The 23,017-nt window shown below is 45.8% G+C and overlaps 1 protein-coding gene across 3 annotated transcripts in view; it reads left to right on the top strand.

Annotated features, from left to right (window-relative positions):
- LOC147627555 (uncharacterized) overlaps positions 1-23,017 on the top strand; it is a 150,768-nt gene that overhangs the window by 3,073 nt on the left and 124,678 nt on the right. For all 3 annotated transcript variants that reach the window (XM_086814472.1, XM_086814474.1, XM_086814473.1), the window contains exon 7: positions 1,153-1,263. In XM_086814472.1, coding sequence (XP_086670598.1) covers positions 1,153-1,263 — 111 coding nt within the window. The remainder of the gene's footprint in view (positions 1-1,152; positions 1,264-23,017) is intronic.

Here is a 23,017-nt window from a genome sequence, read left to right as displayed (position 1 = left end):
TTTGCAATAGCTGTAAGATGTTTTGTGCACTGGTGTAGTGTTTGTTTGTGGGACCCTGATGCGTTCCAGTCGCCATACTTGCAGCAGCATGCGTGCACCCAAAATTTGTTTTCTTGATTCATTTGTCACAGAACTCAGTGTATGTATGTGCCATCTTTTAGTTCTCATTGAAGTTCCATATTTTGATGAATGTATATTTGTGCAACATCCAAGTGTAACAGTTGCATCCAGAGCTCCAAACATGCACACAACTGGACAGAGTTCTGATGGACTCGTCAACCATAGACTCAATCGCTCTGGACCACGCCTGAGCTGCAGGAGAGAGGATGAGTGACCACACCAGAGTGATGAGGCCTTCAGTTCACAGACCACCTTGCTTATGGTCATCTTATGGTCATCCATACTACACAATGAAAGCAGTTAATGGACTCACCAACCCTATCATAGGTCCGACTGCTCTGGGCCATCCCTGAGTCTAGGAGAGTTAGGGATGGGTGGATTACATTTAAGTGTGAGGCCTGTGGTTTATAGGCTACCTTGCCCTTGGTCTCCGATGCTATGGGTGGCAATCACTATCTGCCTCATGGGCTAAAACTAGATCCAGACCCACATACAGATTGCAATGCTTAGTTATGTGCACACCCACTCACTTATATAGGCCTCAGGCCCTAGGATACCTCCAATAACCAACTGCCAATCGACGTTAAACCTTACATGACCTGCCAATGTTGTAACAATTTCTCTCTCTGCATGTAGCCAGTGCATTTTTGTTCGTCTTGTCCTACCTGCTCCTTTTTTTTTTCTTTTGCGCTTAAAGGCATGCTTTATGTGAATGCCTCTTGGCTGGCTTTTTCTTTGTTCTTTTGAAGGGTTATGATCGGGTAAGGGGCAAGCAGTCTTTTCAATTTTGGCTTTAGGCAGTTATTTCAGCAGATGTTACCGATAAACATGGACTGGTCATGCTCTCTTCAATGTTTTTGGATCATAAGAGATGCTGCATAGGGGCTGGTTATGTTTTGAATGGATCTAGCTATCAAGTTTAAATGATTTTTGCCTGCAAGTGAAGAATAAAGATGGAAAGTATGCATGTATTTTGGGACTCAGCAGGGATTGCTGATGCTGTGGATCCCTATCTTGCCTGTTTGGTTGCAGGTGTACATATCTCGGTGTCTAGCGAACATAAAGGAGGAAAAAGTTGTGATTCCATCTGTGAGACTACTTCATGACTTTATTTGGCTAGACAACAAAAAGCCGTTTTACCAGGCAAGTATAGTCACAGATTTTTGTCTTGGTTGCAATGTCAGAGAGTCTTCTGAAGATTTAAGTGAGGCATAGCGACAACTATTCTTGTGAAGGTGGATTTTGCGATTTATGTGCACACCAGGCTCTGATTTATATGGGATTATTAATGAGCTCCCCAATAGCTATCTTACCATATTGACCCTTGAGATATTAACTATACCCCATAGCCCAATCTATACAAAGGGTGTAACAGCCAAGGCATTATCTAGGTGTGCTGTAGCTGAAATGGGATACTAAGTGTGCTTAGGGTTTGAAGCATACTGCTTCTTTAACCATTTTATATCTCTGGCCAGATCCAAAGCATGTTTTTAAGGCCTTTCCTAGGCTCCATGGTTTTTAAAGGACTGGCTGATGGTCGCGCACACAGATTCCAGCTTCTATCCAAAGCAGAGTTTACCAACTACACATGTTCTTTTCTTGTAGCTGAAACTATGGATTATATAAGTTGAATTTTTTTGCTTAGTGAAGCTGTCACCTCATGGCTCCATAATCATGTTTAGTAGGATGTGAGTACATCATTAGCCTCCATGGCTGTATTTATAGGACATAATGGATAAGCAGCAAGCTAGTGTGACTAGCCACTGTGTCTATCGATGCCAGGGAGACTGGTTGACTATGAGAATCCAGTGTGTGTGGAACTTACTATTGTGACTAGCAATCCTCATTTCCAGCGTGACTGGAATGAGCTAGTGAGACTAGCACTTTTTTATCCACTGTGACTAGAATTTACTAGGGTGACAAGCAACCTTATCCACTTTTTTAGCAGGCTAAGTGTGCAATCAGTGTGACTGGTAACACACGTCCTGTGTGAGAGGACAACCCTGGGATACTGTAGTGTAACTAGAACCCAGTGGACATGTACAAGCTAAGTGAACAGGAGATTTCTATTGTGTTTGTGCATTTGCATTACTTATAAGATGCATGCCTGTTTAGAGATTTGTAGGTGTATGGCTTGTCTTCCTGTGCTGTGTTTTACTGTCGTGACCAAGTCTAGCAGTGGCTTTTGGACACCCGTCCACCGCTTTTCCCTTTCCTTTCCCTATTTTGATATAGGCGTCTACTCCAAGGTACCTTCCTCACTGTCGATGGAGAAGATGGCATCGTTAGATATACGTGGAAACTAGTCTTTGTGCTGTTGTGTATCTATGAAAAAGTAGAAGCTTTTTGTCATGTTTATCTGAGTTTTGCGTTGTCTCTGATTGGCCCTTGTATGCATGTGCTTGTGGGTGAAACCCTAGGTCTTGGTCGTTTTTATGCACATGAGGTCTGCTGTGTTTTACAGAAAGCTGGTTGAGTGCTGCAGAGGGCTCAATCCTATGCGCTTTTGGTGTGTGTAGGAATTGTTGCTTTTTGGGACTCTACTGGAAGTTTAATGTCTACATGGCTGTGAACAGCATTATCTTGGACTGAGCAGACGCCTGAGTGAAGGGGGGAAACCCTAATGCATGTATGTGTGGAACCTGCCTGGAGAAGGGTGTAAAGACGGGAAGTGGAGAGGCTGTGAACCGTAGCGTGCTGGGCACACTTTTGACTGCTATAAAGCACTGTTTGCTTCACACACACAAGCATGGCAGCCTGAGGCCCTGAGTACGTTTGGTGTACATTAAGATGCCCAGACCGTGTGTCTACAGGGCAGACTGCAAGGCTGAATATGGCTGAAGGTATGGGTGCACTATAGGGCATACATACGATCCAAAGAGAGTTGGCAGAGCTATGCTCCTAGGCTCCCCAAGTTGCAGGTAGTAGTACTCCTTTGCAAGTCTCTTTTCCAAGTACAATAGCTGGTACAGTAGGTACAATGGTTGGTACAGTGCTATAATGACAAATGTGAGGCCACTTGTCTCACTTTGATCCACTTTCTTGACAAGTGTGAGGCCACTCGTCTCACTTTGATCCACTTTCTTGCCACATGTCCCAATCTAAGGGATGGGTTCTCCCATAATCTTTATCTCTAAAAAGATCCCAACTGGTTGCCCATTTGTCATAGGTACTTTGGCAACTCTTGGTATTTGCTCAATTCCAGACATAATGACGTGAACGGAATTTCTATCAGAGTCGGGCCAAAAATAGCAAAACTCCTAAATTTTAGGAGTGTATTCCAGGATATTCCCCCATTCCCAAAGCTTGATCTTTCTGAATAGTTGGACGTCCTGGAGTCCACCAAACCCCTTTCATACTAGGAAATGTCTAGGCTGGTGACAGGAGAACTCTTTGTAACTTTATCGACAAAATGTTCTTAAGAGAGAGTGCTTCTTCTAGAATGATTACAAATTCATCTTTATGCACACATCTTTGTAAAACATCATTCTTACCAAGCTTATACACTTGTCCATTGATAAGTCAACGCATCCTATCCTTGTTTTTCCTCTAGAAAAACCATACTCAAGGTATTGTGAAATTTCAATAGTCCACTCTAGCATAGGATCTAGCATGACTGTGGATCAAGCTTAGTGAAATACTCAACACCTTGAAGACGATTTACTAGTTCATTGATCCTCGAGAAAGGATACATTGTTGACAGTGAGTTTATTCAAGCTTTTGTAATTCACACAAAAGCACATTCTACCATATTTCTTCTACGACAGAAGAATGGGAGCATCCCGTGGAAACTTGCTAGACTGAATATTGAGATAATCTTACAATTGTAGTGCAATCTCGTCTTCCTACTTCTGGCTAAACTAATAAGGTTGTCAGGAGACCAGACTACCACCCCCCTCTCACGTGGGGAACCTTCTCACTCGAAAATACATCACAAAACTCTCTTGAAATATCATCCAAAGTTTTGTTGTTTTTTAAGAACTCTACTTGGGATTGAATAACATTCACAAGTAGATGATCTTAACAAAAATTCATAATTCAAAAGTCATGAAAACATCAAAATGACTCAGAATTTGCATCAAAAAGAGTTTCATATATATCCACAGCTGAAGCCTAAGTCAAGTTTACATCAAAAAATCCACAAGCATAGTTGCAATGAAACGTGTTTCATTCACTATGAATGAAACGAAATGTTTCATACGAATGAAACACAATTCATTCGTGTTCACTTGGGTAATGTACGATTTAAGCGCTTTTTATCCAGAAAGCTCGTTTTTCTAAAAAACACCTACCTGCTCTTGTGAAAACGTTTAAGGGAGATCTTGTGTTGCAAAAATCAGCACCTTCCAGCTCCTCCCGCACTTCTCAAGTTCCATGCCCGCCATTTCTCAAGTTGGTTGTGCTAATTTGCGCCTTTTTTCTTCGATTTTGAAAAAAAAAAAATAGATTTTGGGTTTTCATGCCGGGTGTCTATCTTGCCCTGCCTTTGTCAAGATGCCTCGCAGTAAGGATGCCATGTGGGCCCATGTCACTCTTGTATCAAGATATGGTGGTTCAGGCACCCAAAAGTGGAAATGTAATTTTTGCGGGGTTTGATCAGGAGGGTCCATAATCCGTGTTAAGACCCATTTCACAGGTTTAACTGGGGAAGGCGCGCCTGCAAACATCAAATCCGAGCTACAAGAATGGAAAAGATAGCAACTGGTAGGACGTAGCTGTGGACAAGAGGAGACGTGGAGCTCATGAGATGCTTGGAGGATGAGTGGCTAGTGTATCAAAATGCCAACCACACATTTGGTAGATAAATTGCTATCGTGTGAGAGAGAGAGCTTCAGCCAGTCTCATGGTGGAAGAAGCATGGGATCAATAGCCCTCACTTGGTGAGTACAACTCTAAAAGACGAGACTATTATTTCGACTTATAAGTTATATCATGTCCATAATACATTGAGCAATGATGATTATACTTACAAAGTTTCTGTCTTTTAATGGCGGAAACACCTTGCTATTGGAGTCCTCTCACAGGATTGCAATTCGGGTCCTTGTGAGAGGAACTGGAGCACATGGGCCCTCTTCCATACAAAGAACTTAAGAAGAAAACCAGGTTGGCTACTGCTCAGTTGAAGCGGTTGGTGTATTGCCATTGCAATCTCTGCCTAATTGAACAGACGAGCAATCCGATAGAGCCTCGCCAGGTCAATGCCGATAAAATCGGCATTGAGAAGATGAAAGATGTCCCAGAGATTCCTCAGGAGGAGTGCGATATATATGCCATGTTGTATGAGGAGTTGATGACACCTGCTCACCACGCTAGTCTGCTTTATATATATTGTCTTGAGTTTTGAGTAGTTGCCATTATTGATGATGGAATCCGGATCTTGATTCTTGATGTTGCCAGTTTATTAATGCCAATTGGTTGGTTGGGTGCGCACTGTAACTGGGTCACCCAGATTCTTTAGTTTTAACTTGTAAACATGTTTAAATGTGTAAATGATGCATGTTTAATATTGTTTTGCAAGGAAGGCAATAAATTCTAACATATTATAAACTTATATATAACTTTTGGGGCCTAGATCCCCTTTTTATGAAACGTTTTTGGAATGTCTGGGATTTGAAAGAAACATTTATGAAACGTGTTTCATGAAACGCCGGCAACTATGTCCACAAGGAACATTATCCCGAATCACATACAGTTCACCATCATGAACAAAAGAGAGCCTGTGAGACCAATAATCTAACATTATCATCTCGCTCTTATAAAAAAAACACGACATTCCGAAGATCGCGTCTCCACTTTGTTAAGGTTCATGATGTGGAAGTCCAAAGCCTCCTGGTAGTCCTGAATTTGGACCTCCAACCTAGGCATCGTTTGATCCCACACTTCCGCATCCATACCCTTGGCAAGATTGACCACATAACAATGATCACTTGCCACTGTGGATAGCCAGAGAGTTTGCGAACATGAATAAATAAAATCGTAAGGAGAGCCCTTGTCAAACAGAATCCACACACAATGGCTGCTTATAGATCCCTCAGCTCGGAGAAGATCATGCGGACCAAAGGCAGACTTGCTAATCCGACAGCGCTAGCAACTACTACTATCCACGTGATGAATTTCAAGAGAAGAGATCAAAGAGTTACCTTGTAGTTCCGTAAAATGTACCGAGGTCTTACCTCCCAAAGATGACTTCTTCGAAAAATCCTTGTAATGAAGGTTGGCTCATTGCACTCGAAGCATAGGTTGTGTCCTTCAGCGCCTTTGTCACCTATTCCTCGATCAACGGTGCAGATCTTCGCTTGCCTCTGGAGCACTTTTTGGAATCTCGCTATGACAACCGACCCTCTTGGGATGCGACCACATGTCCTTGCTTCTCGTCTTTAGAGTATTTTTGGTTCCCGCATGACGAATCACCTGCAGGCTCACCACCCCTTTTGACTACAAGGGTATCTACAAGATTCAAAATTCTTCGCATATCTGTAAATGTCGTCCAATGAGTGAACATAGTTCTAGAGAACCTCATTCTGATAATCTAGCGGAAGGCCAAACAATAACGTATAAACCAACACATGAGGCTCCTCAAGGGCCTTACAACAGTTCACCAGGTTTTTAAACTCCTGAGGATAGTTGTCGAGGCACTTCTTTCCCATCTCCAATTTAAACAACCTTCGAAACTGTTCTATCTTCTTAAAAGAGACAAATTGTGTCTTAATTACAAGCTGAAAATAAGCCCATGTTGTTGGCTTCACACACAGGTCTTTCCACCATGCGAACGTCTTATGCCGAAGCATAATTTGAATTTGACTAATATGTTCAGCATCAGTGTATTTGTATAGATAAAAAAAAGCAGTCCACTACCCAAGCTAGCTGTCCAAGTAAAGCTCCTTACTCTCTTTCTTCTCACCCGAGAGGTTTATTGGCTGAATGGAGAGCTGAACTTGTTGTACCAACTCTATTACATGAAGACCCGTGGTTTTTGGGGAAGAATCAGTTCCCACACGGAGTTACATGGATTTTATTGTTGGCTCAACATTTATTCAGCCTGTGTTTTGGCTGAATTTTATGGTTGCCTCGTGTTGGGCTATGTTATGGCATTTGTATATGGATAATCCTGCATCTCCCGGGGGGGGAGTAAGGCCCTCAAAGCTTGTACATGATATTATTCTCCTTGGGTAATAAAATACTCCAAGGGGGGGAGGGGGGAGGTCGGGCCATTCCGGCCTCTATGTGGTGTCACATGTGCAAGCTTCTTTTGCAGCATTTGTGGACGTTTTGTCTAGCTCTACTATATACACAAGTATATCCCGTACAAAAAAGTGTGGGGGCCCTATATATATGGACATGGGTCAACAGTCGGCCTGTAGAAACAGAGGCCGACAACCCCTCTGCATGGGCCTACGACTAGATCTAGTCTAGTCGGCCAGCACAAGTAGTGGTTGGCTGACCCACGACTAGAGCAACGTGGTATGCCAGCTCATAGGCGGTTGCCTCCTGGCCTACAAGTCGGCCAGGAAAAATAGCTCGCCCATGACAAGCAAACAACTAGAAAAAATGGGGAAAACAGGAACATGATGGAGGCATCCTCACATGTTCGAGCACACCCACATCACAAGCCCTCACTCAGTATGGTACAGACAGGAGATGAATGCTAACACCCTCTTACACGGCATTGTCCTCCGTCGAACAAAAGGCAAGCAAGATGTCACCATCCAAAATCTTCTCTCGAACAAAGTGATATTGTATCTCGATATGCTTGTTTGGGGCATGGAAGACCGGGTTCCAAGCAATAGCTATACAACTTTGGTTGTTGCACTAGATGATCGTGGGTTCCTTTGGCTGAAACCCAATCTCGCCAAGTAACTTTCCTCGCAAGCAGCAGCACAAGTAGCGCGATACTCCTCCGCCTCAGTGGAGAAGTAGATCTCCTTGTGTCTGGATCTCCTCCCGAATCAGAGTCATGCCAAGTTCCAACCTCGGAGTCTGACTTGGTCCTTCGATCCCCCTCCACTGTCATAAAAGAGTCTAAGATCCTTCGTACCCTGCAGATATCACAAGATCCACAATCATGTGTCCCAATGAGTTTCCAAAGGCATTTGCATAAATGAGCTCAGCAGTCCCTCTGGAAAACTCAAGTCCAATCTGGTGTTCAGCTCACAAGGATCATGTACACTAAGTTTGGTATTCAGGTCCATCGGAGATGAAATAGGCTTGCAGTTCTCCATCCCAAAGGTCTCTAGCAACTCATGAACACACCGCTGCTGAGAAACAAAGAATCCCCCCTAGGTTTGCCAAATCTCCAATCCCAAAAAGAAATGGAGTAAGCCTAAATCTGTCATCTCAAACTCCTCTCATAGGGTAGCTTCATCACAACTATGTGCATTCCGGCCTCTATGCGGTGTCACATGTGCAAGCTTCTTTTGTAGCATTTGTGGATGTTTTGTCTAGCTCTACTATATACACAAGTATATCCCGTGCAAAAAAGTGTGGGGGGGCAAGTGTCCTATATATATATGGGCATGGGGCAACAGTTGGTGTCACCAATTGGCCGACCATTTGGTCCATCTCCAGTTTTTGCGTCTCGTTCACTTGAGGCCAGGCCGGTGTCTCATGTGAAGAGGCCAGTATTTTGCTGACATGGACGGGAGCCAGACTGGTGCCACCCGTGTGTTAGCAGGATGGTGTCGTATGGACGGGAGCCAGATCAGTGCCACCCGTGTATGACCTGGACTGTGTTCGATCCATGGGATTGTCACGCCATGGAAGAACCAGTATTCGTGCCGTGTTTTGCCTATGGGACTGTCACACCATAGGGAAACTCGTGCCTGGAACTGTGTCTTACCTATGGGACTATCACTCCATAGGAAGACCAGGTTTTTATGTTTTTATGTCGTGCCAGTTTTGTGCCGACAGATATTTTGTACTTGTTCCATGAACGGGAGATATGTCCATGTTACTATTTGCACATGCACACATATTTTGCATGTTTGAAACTGTTTTCGCATGACATGTATTTGTGTGTTTGCCTGCCTGACGTGTTACTTACTGAGCGGGGACGCCTGCCAGTGAGTCGTGAAGTCTGCTCTGTATTCTGACGAGTTTCAGTGCATGTGAACAGGTGGTAAGTATATGGTACATGTTGTTTTAATGTTTTATATTCTAACCCTTTGATTTACAAGGTTAGGGGTTCACACTTATTTAAAAGTGGGCACCCCCTTTGGGCACCCACTTTGGGGCCAAGGTGGGGAGCCCCACTTTTAAGTGAGTGTGGGGGTGGGCATGGTCACCTACCCCCACTAATCCCCCACATGCAAACGTGGGTATGACCAAGGTTAACTCCACTTTCAATTTTATTAAAAAAAAGGGCCCCCTTCAAGCGTAGGATCCATCGCATCTTCTTGGCGTTGATTTTTCATCACCCGGTGATCACCTGCGCTTGCTGTCGAATCAGCTACTCCACCACCCTCATATCCTCCAGCCGGCTGCTCCTCCAATAGGCGGCTGCCTTCCCTGCACAACGATTGCTGAGTGCTCTTTGCTGCTGGCTGCGCCTATCTCTCTACAGGTGGCTGAGTGCTCTTTGCTGCTGGCTGCGCCTGCTTCTACAGGTGGCTGAGAGTTATTACAGGCAGCTGTTTACTCCACGCTGCACTCTCCCAGGCGGCTGGCTGTACTGTACACCTGGCGGCTGCTTCACCATCCATACAAGAGGCTGCCATCTCTCCCTTTACCACTGCACGACGTTGCAACAACTCACAGCTTCTGCCCTTGCTACAGAGCAATTGGTGCTCAAGATCAAGCAGGATCAAGGAGGTTTCAAGGGGAAGGACAAGGCTGTCCCGAATCAGCAAAAGGGTGGACAGCCACCTAAAAAGAACTTCCGAGAGTCATACAAGGGTGGTAAAGCTGAAAATAACACATCTAAAGAACAGGGCCCAAGAAAGAACAAATTCGGCTTAACTCCAGAGCAAAGAGAGCAATATGCTAAGGATGGAAAATGCTTTTCTTGTGGTAGCAAAGACCACATGTTCCGACAATGCCCGCAAACCAAAGCACGAGGACAAGCACAACAAAGCAAATGTTCATGCAGTTCCTGATGTGCAAGGTAATACAGGTCATGATGCAAAAGAGCGTATGGTTTGCAAGGCTTGGGGGCAAATCAAGGATCAGCCCGCACTATTCATGTTTGATGACTGTGCAACTGACAATTTCATCTCTATGCAAATGGCAGCTGCATTGGGTATTGAGGTTGAAAACATGGGACCTCAGATTGAAGCCGAAGCTGCATTTATTGGTAAAGAGGTGCAGGTTACCCCTTTGATTGGGAAGTTGCGTATCCATATACAGGGTTACCTTGACAATGAGCATTTCTTAGTTGCTCCACTGAATGGATGTGATGTATTGTTGGGCAAGCCGTGGCACCATAGGCTTGAGCCCCGCAAAGACTATAAGTCTAATATGATTTCTTTTATGCATAAAGGCCGCATGCATTTTATTGATGCTGGCAAAGAAGGGGATTCCATCCGAGTTGTATCACACATCCAAATTAATAAAGCAATGAAAAAGAGTCTTTCAGCGTACTTGGTTTTTGTGCGTGATAGTCTTGTGCCAAATCATCAAAATGTGGATGCTATGTCTAATGATAGGCTGAATTTTCTTAATGCATTCAACGACTGTTTTGCTGACTCGTTGCCAGGTGAATTACCTCCCCAAAGGCCCGAAGATCACCGCATAGATCTTGTGCCAAGTAGTTCTCCACCTAACAAACCCGCAAACCGAGTGAGTGCTGCACAACAAGAAGAAATTATGAAGCAAGTAAACGAGCTTTTAGAGAAAGGTTTGGTTCAGCCCAGTTCCTCACCTTACTGCTCTCCTGTGCTTCTTGTTCAAAAGAAGGACGGATCATTCCGTATGTGTGGGACTACAGAGCTTTGAACAAGCTTACCATCAAGAACAGATTCCCAATTCCACGTATTGATGATATTTTGGATAAGCTTGATGGCTTACTTTAGCAGACTTGATTTGAAGAGTGGTTATCACCAGATACGCGTGGTGCCACAAGATGTCCATAAGACTGCATTCAGGACAGCCTTCGGATTATATGAATTCTTGGTAATGCCTTTTGGTCTCACCAATGCTCCTGCTACTTTTAATCGTATGATGGATAGGATATTCCGACCCCATCGCAAGTTTACAGGAGTCTTCTTTGATGATATCTTGGTTTTCTCCAAGAATGAGGAGGAACACAGAACTCATTTGGTCACAGTGTTCGAAGAGTTGCGGAAGCATAAACTTTTCGTCAATGCCAAGAAAAGTGAGTTTTTCCTTTCAGAGATTCATTATCTGGGACATATTGTATCCAAAGATGGAGTTACAATGGATCCTGCAAAGATAGAGACTATTCGGAATTGGCCCGAATTGCAAAACGTACATCAAGTACGTAGTTTTCTGGGATTATGTTCGTATTACAGGCGTTTCATAAGGCATTTTGCTATGATTGCCACTCCTCTACATGATCTCACAAAGAAGAAAACTGTTTTCAAATGGACTTCAAAGGAACAGGATGCTTTCTTGCAGCTCAAGCATGCGATCATATGTGGTCCAGTATTGATTGTTCCTGACTTGCATAAGTCATTCGTGGTTGAATGTGATGCTTGTGGTGATTGCATAGGAGCTGTCCTAAATCAAGAAGGGCATGCAGTTGCATACGAGAGCCGTCGTTTGCATGATGCTGAGCTTCATATGGATATCTATGAGAAAGAGCTCTTGGCTGTAATTCACGCCTTAAAGATTTGGAAACATTATCTTCTTGGGGCTGAATTTGTAGTCAAGACAGATCATCAAAGCTTGAGATACTTTCTATCTCAAACCAAGCTTTCAGAAAAGCAGATGAGAATGGCAAACTTTCTTTCCATGTTTCATTTTCAGATTGTGCATACTCCCGGAAAGAAAAATGTGGTGGCCGGAGGCCTTATGTTGCTGCAGTCTCAGTGGCCTCTCATGGAGATCTATCTGCTATGAGAGATTTGTATCATTTGGATGCTGATTTTTGCCATATATGGACTGATTTGATGGCTGGTCATTCACATGCCTCTTATGTTATCAACGAGGGTTATCTCATGAAGGATAATTGCCTATGTGTGGTGAAGGATTTGCGTTCAAAGGTTATGGACGAATGTCACGCTCCACCATATGCTGGTCATCGAGGTATTATGCCTACTACTCGCATGATTCAGAGGTACTTCTTTTGGCCAAGCATGCGTAAAGACATTGAGGCTTATGTGCGTGCATGTATTACTTGCCAAAAGGTGAAATTTGATAGGCAAAAGCCTCCAGGTTTGCTTCAGCCATTGCCTATTCCCTCGCAACCTTGGGAAAGTATCACGATGGATTTTATTATGGATTTGCCTAGATCCCAGCATGGGAATGATGCTATTTGGACTATTGTGGACAGATTTAGCAAGCAAGCTCACTTCTTGCCTGTCAAGAAAACCATTAAAGCTGATCATATGGTAAAGCTTTTTCTTGCTAATATTTTCAAGCATCATGGTATGCCTCAATCCATTGTTGGGGATAGAGATCCCAGGACTACAAGCCTATTTTGGAGGGCTTTGTTTGATAATATGGGTACTAAACTTGAGTTTTCATCAGCTTATCATCCCCAAACGGATGGCCAAAGTGAAGCTGCAAATTCAGCTGTGTTGGATTTGTTGAAGTGTTATGTGGCAGATCAAAAGAGTGCATGGGAGAAGTATCTTCCACTTGTTGAGTTTGCCTACAACAATACAATCCATGCTTCCACAGGAAAGGCTCCGTTTGAGATTATTTATGGCAGAGTGGTCTTGCCACCCATCCTTCGTACAAAGGATGAGATTTTTGCAGCTGATGAATATGTTCGTGACTTAGATGTTGCCTTTAGTCAGGTGCGGACAGCCATTGCAAGATCTCAGGATAAGCATAAAATGGCTGCTGACAAGCATAGAAGGGACATGGAAGTCAAAGAAGGTGATTGGGTATTGCTGAAATTTGAGAAGGCTAGGCTTCGGAAGAGGCCAGGACGAGAAGGATCATATCTTAAGCTTTCTCCTCGCTATTATGGACCCTTCAAGGTGATTCAGAAGATCAATGAAGTGTCCTACAGGCTTGCTTTACCTAGTCATTGGAAGATTCACAATGCTTTTCATGTGAGTCTATTTCGGAAATATGTGGGGCCAGATCCTGATGAGCCTGTCACAGAAGATCCGCCAGAAATTGAAGAGCTTGAGGAGATCCTCCAGCCAGAACAGATTGTTTTTCACAAGGAGAGAAAGCTACCTGCAGGAAAGCTTTCCAGGAGATACCTTGTGAAGTTTAAGAATTATTTGCCTATTGATGCCAAATGGGTAAATGAGGATTATTTTGCAGATTATCCGCAATTGTTGCAGGCATATCTTGAGGCTTTTAAGTTGAGGTCAACTCTTTAGAAGCCCGGGGGGATGTCACCAATTGGCCGACCATTTGGTCCATCTCCAGTTTTTGCGTCTCGTTCACTTGAGGCCAGGCCGGTGTCTCATGTGAAGAGGCCAGTATTTTGCTGACATGGACGGGAGCCAGACTGGTGCCACCCGTGTGTTAGCAGGATGGTGTCGTATGGACGGGAGCCAGATCAGTGCCACCCGTGTATGACCTGGACTGTGTTCGATCCATGGGATTGTCACGCCATGGAAGAACCAGTATTCGTGCCGTGTTTTGCCTATGGGACTGTCACACCATAGGGAAACTCGTGCCTGGAACTGTGTCTTACCTATGGGACTATCACTCCATAGGAAGACCAGGTTTTTATGTTTTTATGTCGTGCCAGTTTTGTGCCGACAGATATTTTGTACTTGTTCCATGAACGGGAGATATGTCCATGTTACTATTTGCACATGCACACATATTTTGCATGTTTGAAACTGTTTTCGCATGACATGTATTTGTGTGTTTGCCTGCCTGACGTGTTACTTACTGAGCGGGGACGCCTGCCAGTGAGTCGTGAAGTCTGCTCTGTATTCTGACGAGTTTCAGTGCATGTGAACAGGTGGTAAGTATATGGTACATGTTGTTTTAATGTTTTATATTCTAACCCTTTGATTTACAAGGTTAGGGGTTCACACTTATTTAAAAGTGGGCACCCCCTTTGGGCACCCACTTTGGGGCCAAGGTGGGGAGCCCCACTTTTAAGTGAGTGTGGGGGTGGGCATGGTCACCTACCCCCACTAATCCCCCACATGCAAACGTGGGTATGACCAAGGTTAACTCCACTTTCAATTTTATTAAAAAAAAGGGCCCCCTTCAAGCGTAGGATCCATCGCATCTTCTTGGCGTTGATTTTTCATCACCCGGTGATCACCTGCGCTTGCTGTCGAATCAGCTACTCCACCACCCTCATATCCTCCAGCCGGCTGCTCCTCCAATAGGCGGCTGCCTTCCCTGCACAACGATTGCTGAGTGCTCTTTGCTGCTGGCTGCGCCTATCTCTCTACAGGTGGCTGAGTGCTCTTTGCTGCTGGCTGCGCCTGCTTCTACAGGTGGCTGAGAGTTATTACAGGCAGCTGTTTACTCCACGCTGCACTCTCCCAGGCGGCTGGCTGTACTGTACACCTGGCGGCTGCTTCACCATCCATACAAGAGGCTGCCATCTCTCCCTTTACCACTGCACGTAATCTGTCCCCAGGCGGCTGGCAGCATCAGCACTACAGGCGGCTGCCATCTTTCTCTGCACTGCTGCGTATACACCCTTCAAGGCGGCTGCTGTGTACCTGCTTACAACGTACAACCTCTGGCGGCTCAAGTTGCGCCTACCCACAGCAGGCGGCTGTGCCCTTTGTGGTGGAACTTGTCTGGTGATTCTACACGAGGCAACTATTACTTCAACAAGGGTGGTTTCAAAGTCTACACAAACACCACAAGTTTTGGTCTTCTATCAACCATCTACAAGTAAGTGATTTTTCAGATTTGAATAAAGCATTTAATGTTTAAATCTGATAAGGGATTCATCCCTCTACGGCCACACCTGTTCCGTGCCGGGTTGTCCAAGCTGTATTGGCAAACCTCGGTCCAAAGGTGCTGAGATCGGGAGAGCCAGGCGTTAGTACGAGAGCGCCTGTTTGTGCGTGGTCTCGGAACACCAGTGAGGCGCTCTCCGCGGAGTCCAGTGAAAGCACAGGACCGTAGCGATTGAGCCACACTAGTGGTCGTTTTGCTTCAAGCTTCTACATCGAAATTCGAGCCTATTTTGTTTTGGTACTGTTTTCATATGTACATGGACATTATCTGGTTCTCGGAACCCATGGAGCATTGTATACATTAAATACTCCCAATAAATATATCATATATTGAGGGGGGGGGGGTCGGCCCGTTCCGGCCCCAGTGCTGGTGTCCATCTTTCCATTTCTGTTCAATTAAATTTCAAGTTGTTTTAAGTTGTCCATTTCATATTTGTGGTTTTAAAGTTGTGCTATTAAGCGTGTGGGTGTCCAACGGAGTCTTTCCCACTTGACGGGATCGGTTTCAGTTGGCCTGTAGAAACAGGCCAACAACCCCTCTGCATGGGCCTACGACTAGATCTAGTCTAGTCGGCCAGCACAAGTAGTGGTTGGTTGACCCACGACTAGAGCAGCGTGGTATGCCAGCTCATAGGCGGTTGCCTCCTGGCCTACAAGTCGGCCAGGAAAAATAGCTCGCCCACGACAAGCAAACAACTAGAAAAAATGGGGAAAACAGGAACATGATGGAGTCATCCTCACACGTTCGGGCACACCCACATCACAAGCCCTCGCTCAGTATGGTACAGACAGGAGATGAATGCTAACACCCTCTTAGCTCCTGGATGTGGAACCAATCCCAGTGAACTGGAGTGCTGACGGAGCATATGCTAAGGTAGAGGCTTCGTGAAGAGGTCCACGGCATTGTCCTCCGTCGAACAAAAGGCAAGCAAGATGTCACCATCCAAGATCTTCTCTCGAACAAAGTGATATTGTATCTCAATATGCTTGTTTGGGGCATGGAAGACCGGGCTCCAAGCAATAGCTATACAACTTTGGTTGTTGCACTAGATGATCGTGGGTTCCTTTTGCTGAAACCCAATCTCGCCAAGTAACCTACCTCGCAAGCAGCATCACAAGTAGCCCGATAGTCTGCCTCAGTGGAAGACAAGGCAGCTTCTTGTTGCACCAAGAAATCACTCTTGAGGCAAGGGTAAAGCCGTGTCCTGAGGTAGATCTCCTCGTGTCTGGATCTCCTCCCTAATCAGAGTCACTCCAACCTCGGAGTCTGACTTGGTCCCTCGATCCCCCTCCACTAGTTTCTGATACAAAGAGGCATCAACCTGCTCACAAGGATCATGTACACTAAGTTTGGTATTCAGGTCCATCGGAGATGAAATAGGCTTGCAGTTCTCCATCCCAAAGGTCTCTAGCAACTCATGAACACATTGCTGCTGAGAAACAAAGAATCCCCTCTAGGTTTGCCAAATCTCCAATCCCAAAAAGAAATGGAGTAAGCCTAAATCCGTCATCTCAAACTCCTCTGATAGGGCAGCTTCATCGACAAGATCATCCACACAGAGGATAATCAATGTGACCATACCGCGTTCCCGAAAGAGATACAAGTTCGAATCTACAACAACTGATCTCTGGAAACCCTGTTTCTGAAAGAAAATACCAATCTTCTGGTTCCTAGCCTTGGGAGCCAGTTTCAGACCATACAAGGCCTTCCGCAACCTGTAAACGACACCTTTTGAGCGCGGAATCTCAAAACTTGGAGGTTGCTCAACATACACCTCCTCCTGCAAGTCACTATTCAAGAACGTAGATTTAACATCAATCTGATACACCGGCCACTCCTGATGAGATGCAAGGGCAAGAACTATTTGAATCTTGGCCATGCTAGCTGTCGGTGCAAAAGTGTCCTCATAGTCGATGCTTGGTTGTTGAGCATAGCCCTTAGCCACAAGTCTGGCCTTGTGCTTGTCCACGGACCCATCAGACTTATACTTGGTTTTGTAGATCCACTTGATACCAATGGCCTCGGAACCAACTCCCAAGTCCCATTCTTCTCTATGGCCTCTAGTTCCACTTGCATGGCTTTGCTCCAAGTCTCGTGGGAAAGAGCTTCCTTAACTGAAGTAGGCTCCTTGTCCCGAATGATACGAGACATCAAGGCATAATTTACTTGTAAATGCTCCTCTGACTGACGTTTGCCACGAACTTGATGCGATCTTCGAGGTCCATACTCCATGGTCCACTTGGAGGGATGCTCTATCACACTAGACTCTCGAATGGTACCCAACCACCACTTAGGTATCCAAACCGAACGCGGAGCCTCCTGCTGTTGCTGTGGCAAACCTCCAACCTCGGGATCAACCTCTCCTACTGATTGAGGCTGGCTAGGTGGAACAATAGCCCGGGACTCATCCTCATACTCATTTGGCTCTCCAAGAAGCAATGGCTCCTCAACAGTGAAAGCTGGAACATGCTCATCAAAGACAACATCTCTGCTGACAACAACCTCATTCCGCTCCAAGTCATATAACCTGTAGCCTTTGGAAAAAGAGTTATATCCCACAAAAACACGCATCTGGGACTTGGAGAGTCAAGCTTCCCCCTTTGCTTCTTTGGAATGTGATCATCGGCATCACTCCCAAAAACACGGAAATGGGAGACATCTGGTTTCTTGCCAAAATAAGCTTCAAACGGAGTCATCTTAGGCATTGCAGTCGTTGGAGATCGGTTGAGGATATGGTCAGCCATAGCCACAGTTTCTCCCCAAAGTGTACAAGGAAGGTCGCGATGCCCCAACTTCGTCCTCGCCATCTCCACCACAGTCTGGTTCTTTCGCTCAATCACTCCATTCTCTGAAGGCGACCCTGTATTGGCCAGCTCCCGCTTGATGCCATTCCCCGCACAAAACCGCACAAAAGCATTGGAAGAGAACTCCCCTTCTTTATCAGCCCGAATAGTCTTCACCTGCAATCCAGACTCCTTTTCCACCAAAGCATACCAGTCCTTGAATCGAGCAAAGGCTTGGTCCTTATGTGGTAGAAAATACACCCATGTGAACTTGCTACAATCATCCACAATCAACATGAAATACAAGGCTTCTCCCAAAGATGGGGTCTGCATAGGCCCACACAAGTCAATGTGAATCAACTCCAGTGGTTTTGAAGCTGCCTGGTAGCCTGCTTCGGAAAAGACTCCCTATGCTGCTTCCCATGAATGCAAGAACTGCAGTGTCCCTGCCTGTTGCCAACATCTGGCAAGCCATCCACCATCTGGTCCTGAAAAGCCCGTCACAACGCGTGTACATTCAAGTGGCCAAAACGAAAATGCCACAAATCACCGAGTTGGGTACCTATAAGAGAAGAGAGTGCTGCGAGTTTGTAAATCCCATTATCACTCCGCCTTTCCAAACAACCTGGCTTGTTGCTTTGTCCCGGATAGCAATTGAATGCTCTTCAAACTCCACCCGCATGCCAGTCTTGCAAACCTCATGCACTGACAAAAGATGAAAACCAAGAGATTGAACATAAAAAACTGGGGAGGAATGCTTCCCCCCTCTGCCATCGGGGACGATCTCCAATGTGTCCTCACTGTGAATCGGGATAGTGGACTTGTCACCAATAAAGATGTGACCTGTTTGCCTCTGAAGGTCTTGTAACAACTCTCTGGAAGGAGTCATGTGCCTAGAAGCACCACTGTCGAGAATCCACTCCCGAGTATACCCAACGGTGAGAACAACTGCCTCCCCTCTCGAAGAAGATGAGGCTCCCGTGTCCATAATCTCCAAGTGCACAAAAGCTGGAGTCTTCGCGGTTGCAGTTGAGGAATCCGCACCTTCCTCGGTGCTCCGCTGAGGGCATTTCCTCCAGGAGTGACCCTTCTGGCCACAATGGTTACAGGTCCGCTTGGCCTTCAAAGCATCACGATATGAGTCGGGCTTCTTCTGAGAAGACTTCGATTGTGAAGACTTCCCTTTGCCCTTGTTGTTGTTGTTGCGGCCTTTTGACCGCTGGCCAGCCAAAGCCCGCCCTGTGGAGGGCTCAAAACTGCTCCTCCTTGTCCAATATCATCGGCACAAGCTCCTCCCAAGTAATGGTGCTAAGCCTCCGAGTGGTATCAGAGACGAATAGAAAGCTGAGTACTGAGAGGATAGATGAGACAACAGGGTGATGGTCGTGTCCTCTGATGATATCTCCTTCCCAGCCCTAAGAACCTCTTGCTGAAATTGTATGCGGATATTTCTCCTCTTAATGTGCTCTTGCTCTTTTTACTATTTTTTGTTTTTCTTTTCTTTTCTTTTTTGTGTATGAAGCTATATATATACATTCCCTCGAATTTGGGAATTACACAGTCAAGAGAGAAGGTTAGGGAGATTTTTGCAATGATGTTGTAGCCCCTTGGAACCAATTTGTCCAGTGGGTTATAGGCAGTGATGTGGGCAGATAGCTTTTTATGACCCTTGTGGCCACATCAAATTGCAGGGATAGTAGTGTACGCTCCCATGAACGAATGGAGGAAATGGTTTCCGACGATACTTTTACAAGGGGGGACGTAGACTCATTGGTTTCTTGGTGGGTATTGACAAGGGTAGGTGTAGAGCGTGCAGAAACTTCTATATCAATGTGTGCCTGGCATGAGGAGCTAGAAGCTTCATGTGGCTCCCCCCTTCCTGAGCTAGGTGGTATCGATCGATATCATTTGGGAATCCAAACTAGCTCTGGAAGAAGTGGGGTGGGAACACCGACATCACAGGCCCTCACTCAGGTATGATACAGACAGGAGATGAATGCTAACACAAACATGGTTACACACACACAAAAACACACGACGGGACACATGATGGACATGCACATATATGACTCCGAATTCCAACAACCCCCTCTTCAGAGTGAAGGTGGTGAGACCCGAAAGCAAAAGAAGCAACCAACCTCTGACTTTCTCATCACTGCAGAGAGGCGACCTAGCCATGTGCACCTCCCGTGCCATGCTATTCACTTAATGAGCTTATGACCGAAGTTAAGATTATTGCTTAGTCACCCCCCCAGCTTCTAACAGGGATAATGGAAACAAGAAGTCTTTTATAAAAGAAGGCACATAGAATGAACATTTATTACAAATCTTTTTCGGGGCACAGCCCGGGCGGAGGACCCATGACACTCACATATAAAAACATAAAGTACGTATATTATGGAAGGTTAAAAACTTCTGAAAGTGGTGAAATGTTGATGAAGTGATGAAGATGCTGTTTTTGACGGCGTCGCCAAGCAATTGATGCTTGGCCAGTCATTTTAGGCCTGAGGGCTAGAGCAAAGGACCCATAATGGTGTTGATGTGTCGAAGGAGGCTTCAATTTGGAAAAACCCCAAATTTTGGATGATGGAAAGGCTTCAATTAGGTTCTCGTAACCTAATTTGTGAAAACCCCCAATTTTTATTGATTGAGGAGTTTCAATTTGACTGTTTTTGATTGATTTTTGCTAAACCCCCAAATTTTAGAGTATAGGCAGGCTTTAATTTGAGCTAATTGTTGAGATTTCAAAACAACCCTGATTTGTTATGATGCAAATGCTTTCAATTAACCAATTTTTGTCAAAAATTAAGAAGATTTTTGATGACCTGTGTACATGAGAGCTGTTGCTCAGGCCAATGTAGTGTGGTGGCTCTGGGCACGTGGATTATGGGCCCAAACAGCGGCAGTGGCGAGGATAGCAATTGGCAACGACTGCAGTGGGAGATTGCAGCGAAGACAGATGTGGCGGACGTGTGCAAAAGAAGATCCCAGGTGGCGGGCTCAGAGGCGTTCATTGCTGACGCATATCATTTAAGGTTATTAAAACCTTAAATGTGTTCAAGTCACAATAGCACACAGACATGGACACTAAAGAAAGAAAGAGGTAGCGACGATGGCGGCAATGAGCTGTAGAGAGAGGTGCTGCATACAGAGGATAATTAGGGGAGATCGATGCAGGCCTGGTGGTAGTGAAGTTGGCTTTGATACCAATTGAAGACCTAGCCTAGGGTTAGGGTTAGGCAGGCCTAAGGGGGATGGAAGATGTCCATGTCGTCTGTGCAGTGTGTATGCAGAGACAGAGAGAAGAGAGAGAGAGAGAGATAGAAAGAGAACAAAGCTAGAGAGAGAGTGTACTGCACGACTCAATCATGTTTATTGATGTGTGTCACGTGCATCCCACACTTGGATGCCGCGTAGACATATCTGAACAAGAAGGTGCTGGACCTGGAGTGGAAACTGGTCCCATGTGAGCCCAATCTGGGATGAGTTAGCCAGGGTGTCACCAATTGGCCGACCATTTGGTCCATCTCCAGATTTGTGTCTCGTTCACTTGAGGCCAGGCCGGTGTCTCATGTGAAGGGGCCAATATTTTTGCATAACATGGACGGGAGCTAGACTGGTGTCACCCGTGTGTTAGCAGGATGGTGTCGTATGGACGGGAGCTAGACTGGTGCCACCCGTGTATGACCTGGACTGTGTTCTATCCATGGGATTGTCACGCCATGGAAGAGCCAGTATATGTGCTGTGTCTTGCCTATGGGATTGTCACTCCATAGGGAGGCTCGTGCCTGGATCTGTGTCTTACCTATGGGACTGTCACTCCATAGGAAGACCGGGATTTATGTTTTCTGTCGTGCCATCATTGTGTCCGACAGAAATGTTTAGTACTTGTTCCATGAACGGGAGATATGTCCATGATAATGTTTGCACATGCATTCATGTTTTGCATGTTTGGAATTGTTTTTGCATGACTTGTATTCTTGTGTTTGCTTGTTTGACGTGCCACTTACTGAGCGGGGACGCTTGCCAATGAGTCGTGAAGTTTGCTCTGTCTTCTGACAAGTTTTATTGTGTGTGAACAGGTGGTAAGTGTATTGCATTTGTTTATTTCTTAGCATTCTTTTTAACCTTTGTTTTTTATAAGGTTGCAGTTTCACACTCATTAATGAGTGGGCACCCTTCCCAATATTTCATTTAGAAGGGTGGGCACCCATTTTGGGCACCCGTGGGTAAGGGAACCCCTCATGTGTGTGGGGGTGGGTGTATGGCCACCTACCCACCCCCCACCTTGGAACCTTTGGAACTGGCCGCCTCCATGCAAGCAAGGTGGGCCGGCCAGCTGTTGGACGTGTGCCCTCTCCAACGCTTACATATAGGTGACCGCTTCATCCAGCTATGGGTATTCGACTATGCAGGCGACCTCTTCATCTTGCCCTGCAGTTGGCTGTCATCTTGCCCTGCAGTTGGCTGTCATCTTGCCCTGCAGGCGACCTCTTCATCTTGCCCTGCAGTCGGCTGTCTTCTTGCCCTGCAGGTGACCGTGTGCAGAACCTCTTCATCTTGCCTTGCAGTCGGCTGTCTTCTTGCCCTGCAGGTGACCGTGTGCAGAACCTCGCTCCTCTTTGGCCAACAAGCAGCTGCGCCCAGACGCCACCCTCTCCACTTTGCTGTGGCGGCTGCGCACAGACTTCGCTCCTCTTTGGCCAGCAGGCGGCTGCGCCCAGACACCACCCTCTCCACTCTGCTGGCGGTTGTGCACAGACTTCGCTCCTCTCTGGCCAGCAGGCGGCTGCGCCTAGACGCCACCCTCTCCACCTAGCAGGCGGCTGCGCACAGGACTCCTCTCTCTTGCCAGCAGGCGGCTGCGCCCAGGTGTCCTTCTCTAGTCCCTATGCAGCTGCACTTAGGCGCCTCTGATATTTGTTCTCCCACTAGCGAGCTATAGGCGACTCTCTCACTTGCGGGCTGGCAGCAACAGCAGTAATAGAGACTTCTCCTTTTATATGTGGGTGCCTACTACTTCTGAAGGCCATATCCATTATTTTGCAAGGTAAGTGGATTGAGATTTAAGCAAAGGTCTTTGATGTAAATCT

This window comes from Cibotium barometz, chromosome 20 (genome assembly GCF_041138505.1).
Source record: "Cibotium barometz isolate CiBa-2024 chromosome 20, ASM4113850v1, whole genome shotgun sequence".
Taxonomy (NCBI): Eukaryota; Viridiplantae; Streptophyta; class Polypodiopsida; order Cyatheales; family Cibotiaceae; genus Cibotium; species Cibotium barometz.
Note: the sequence above shows the minus strand (reverse complement) of the source record. Positions and strands in the feature narration are given on the sequence as shown.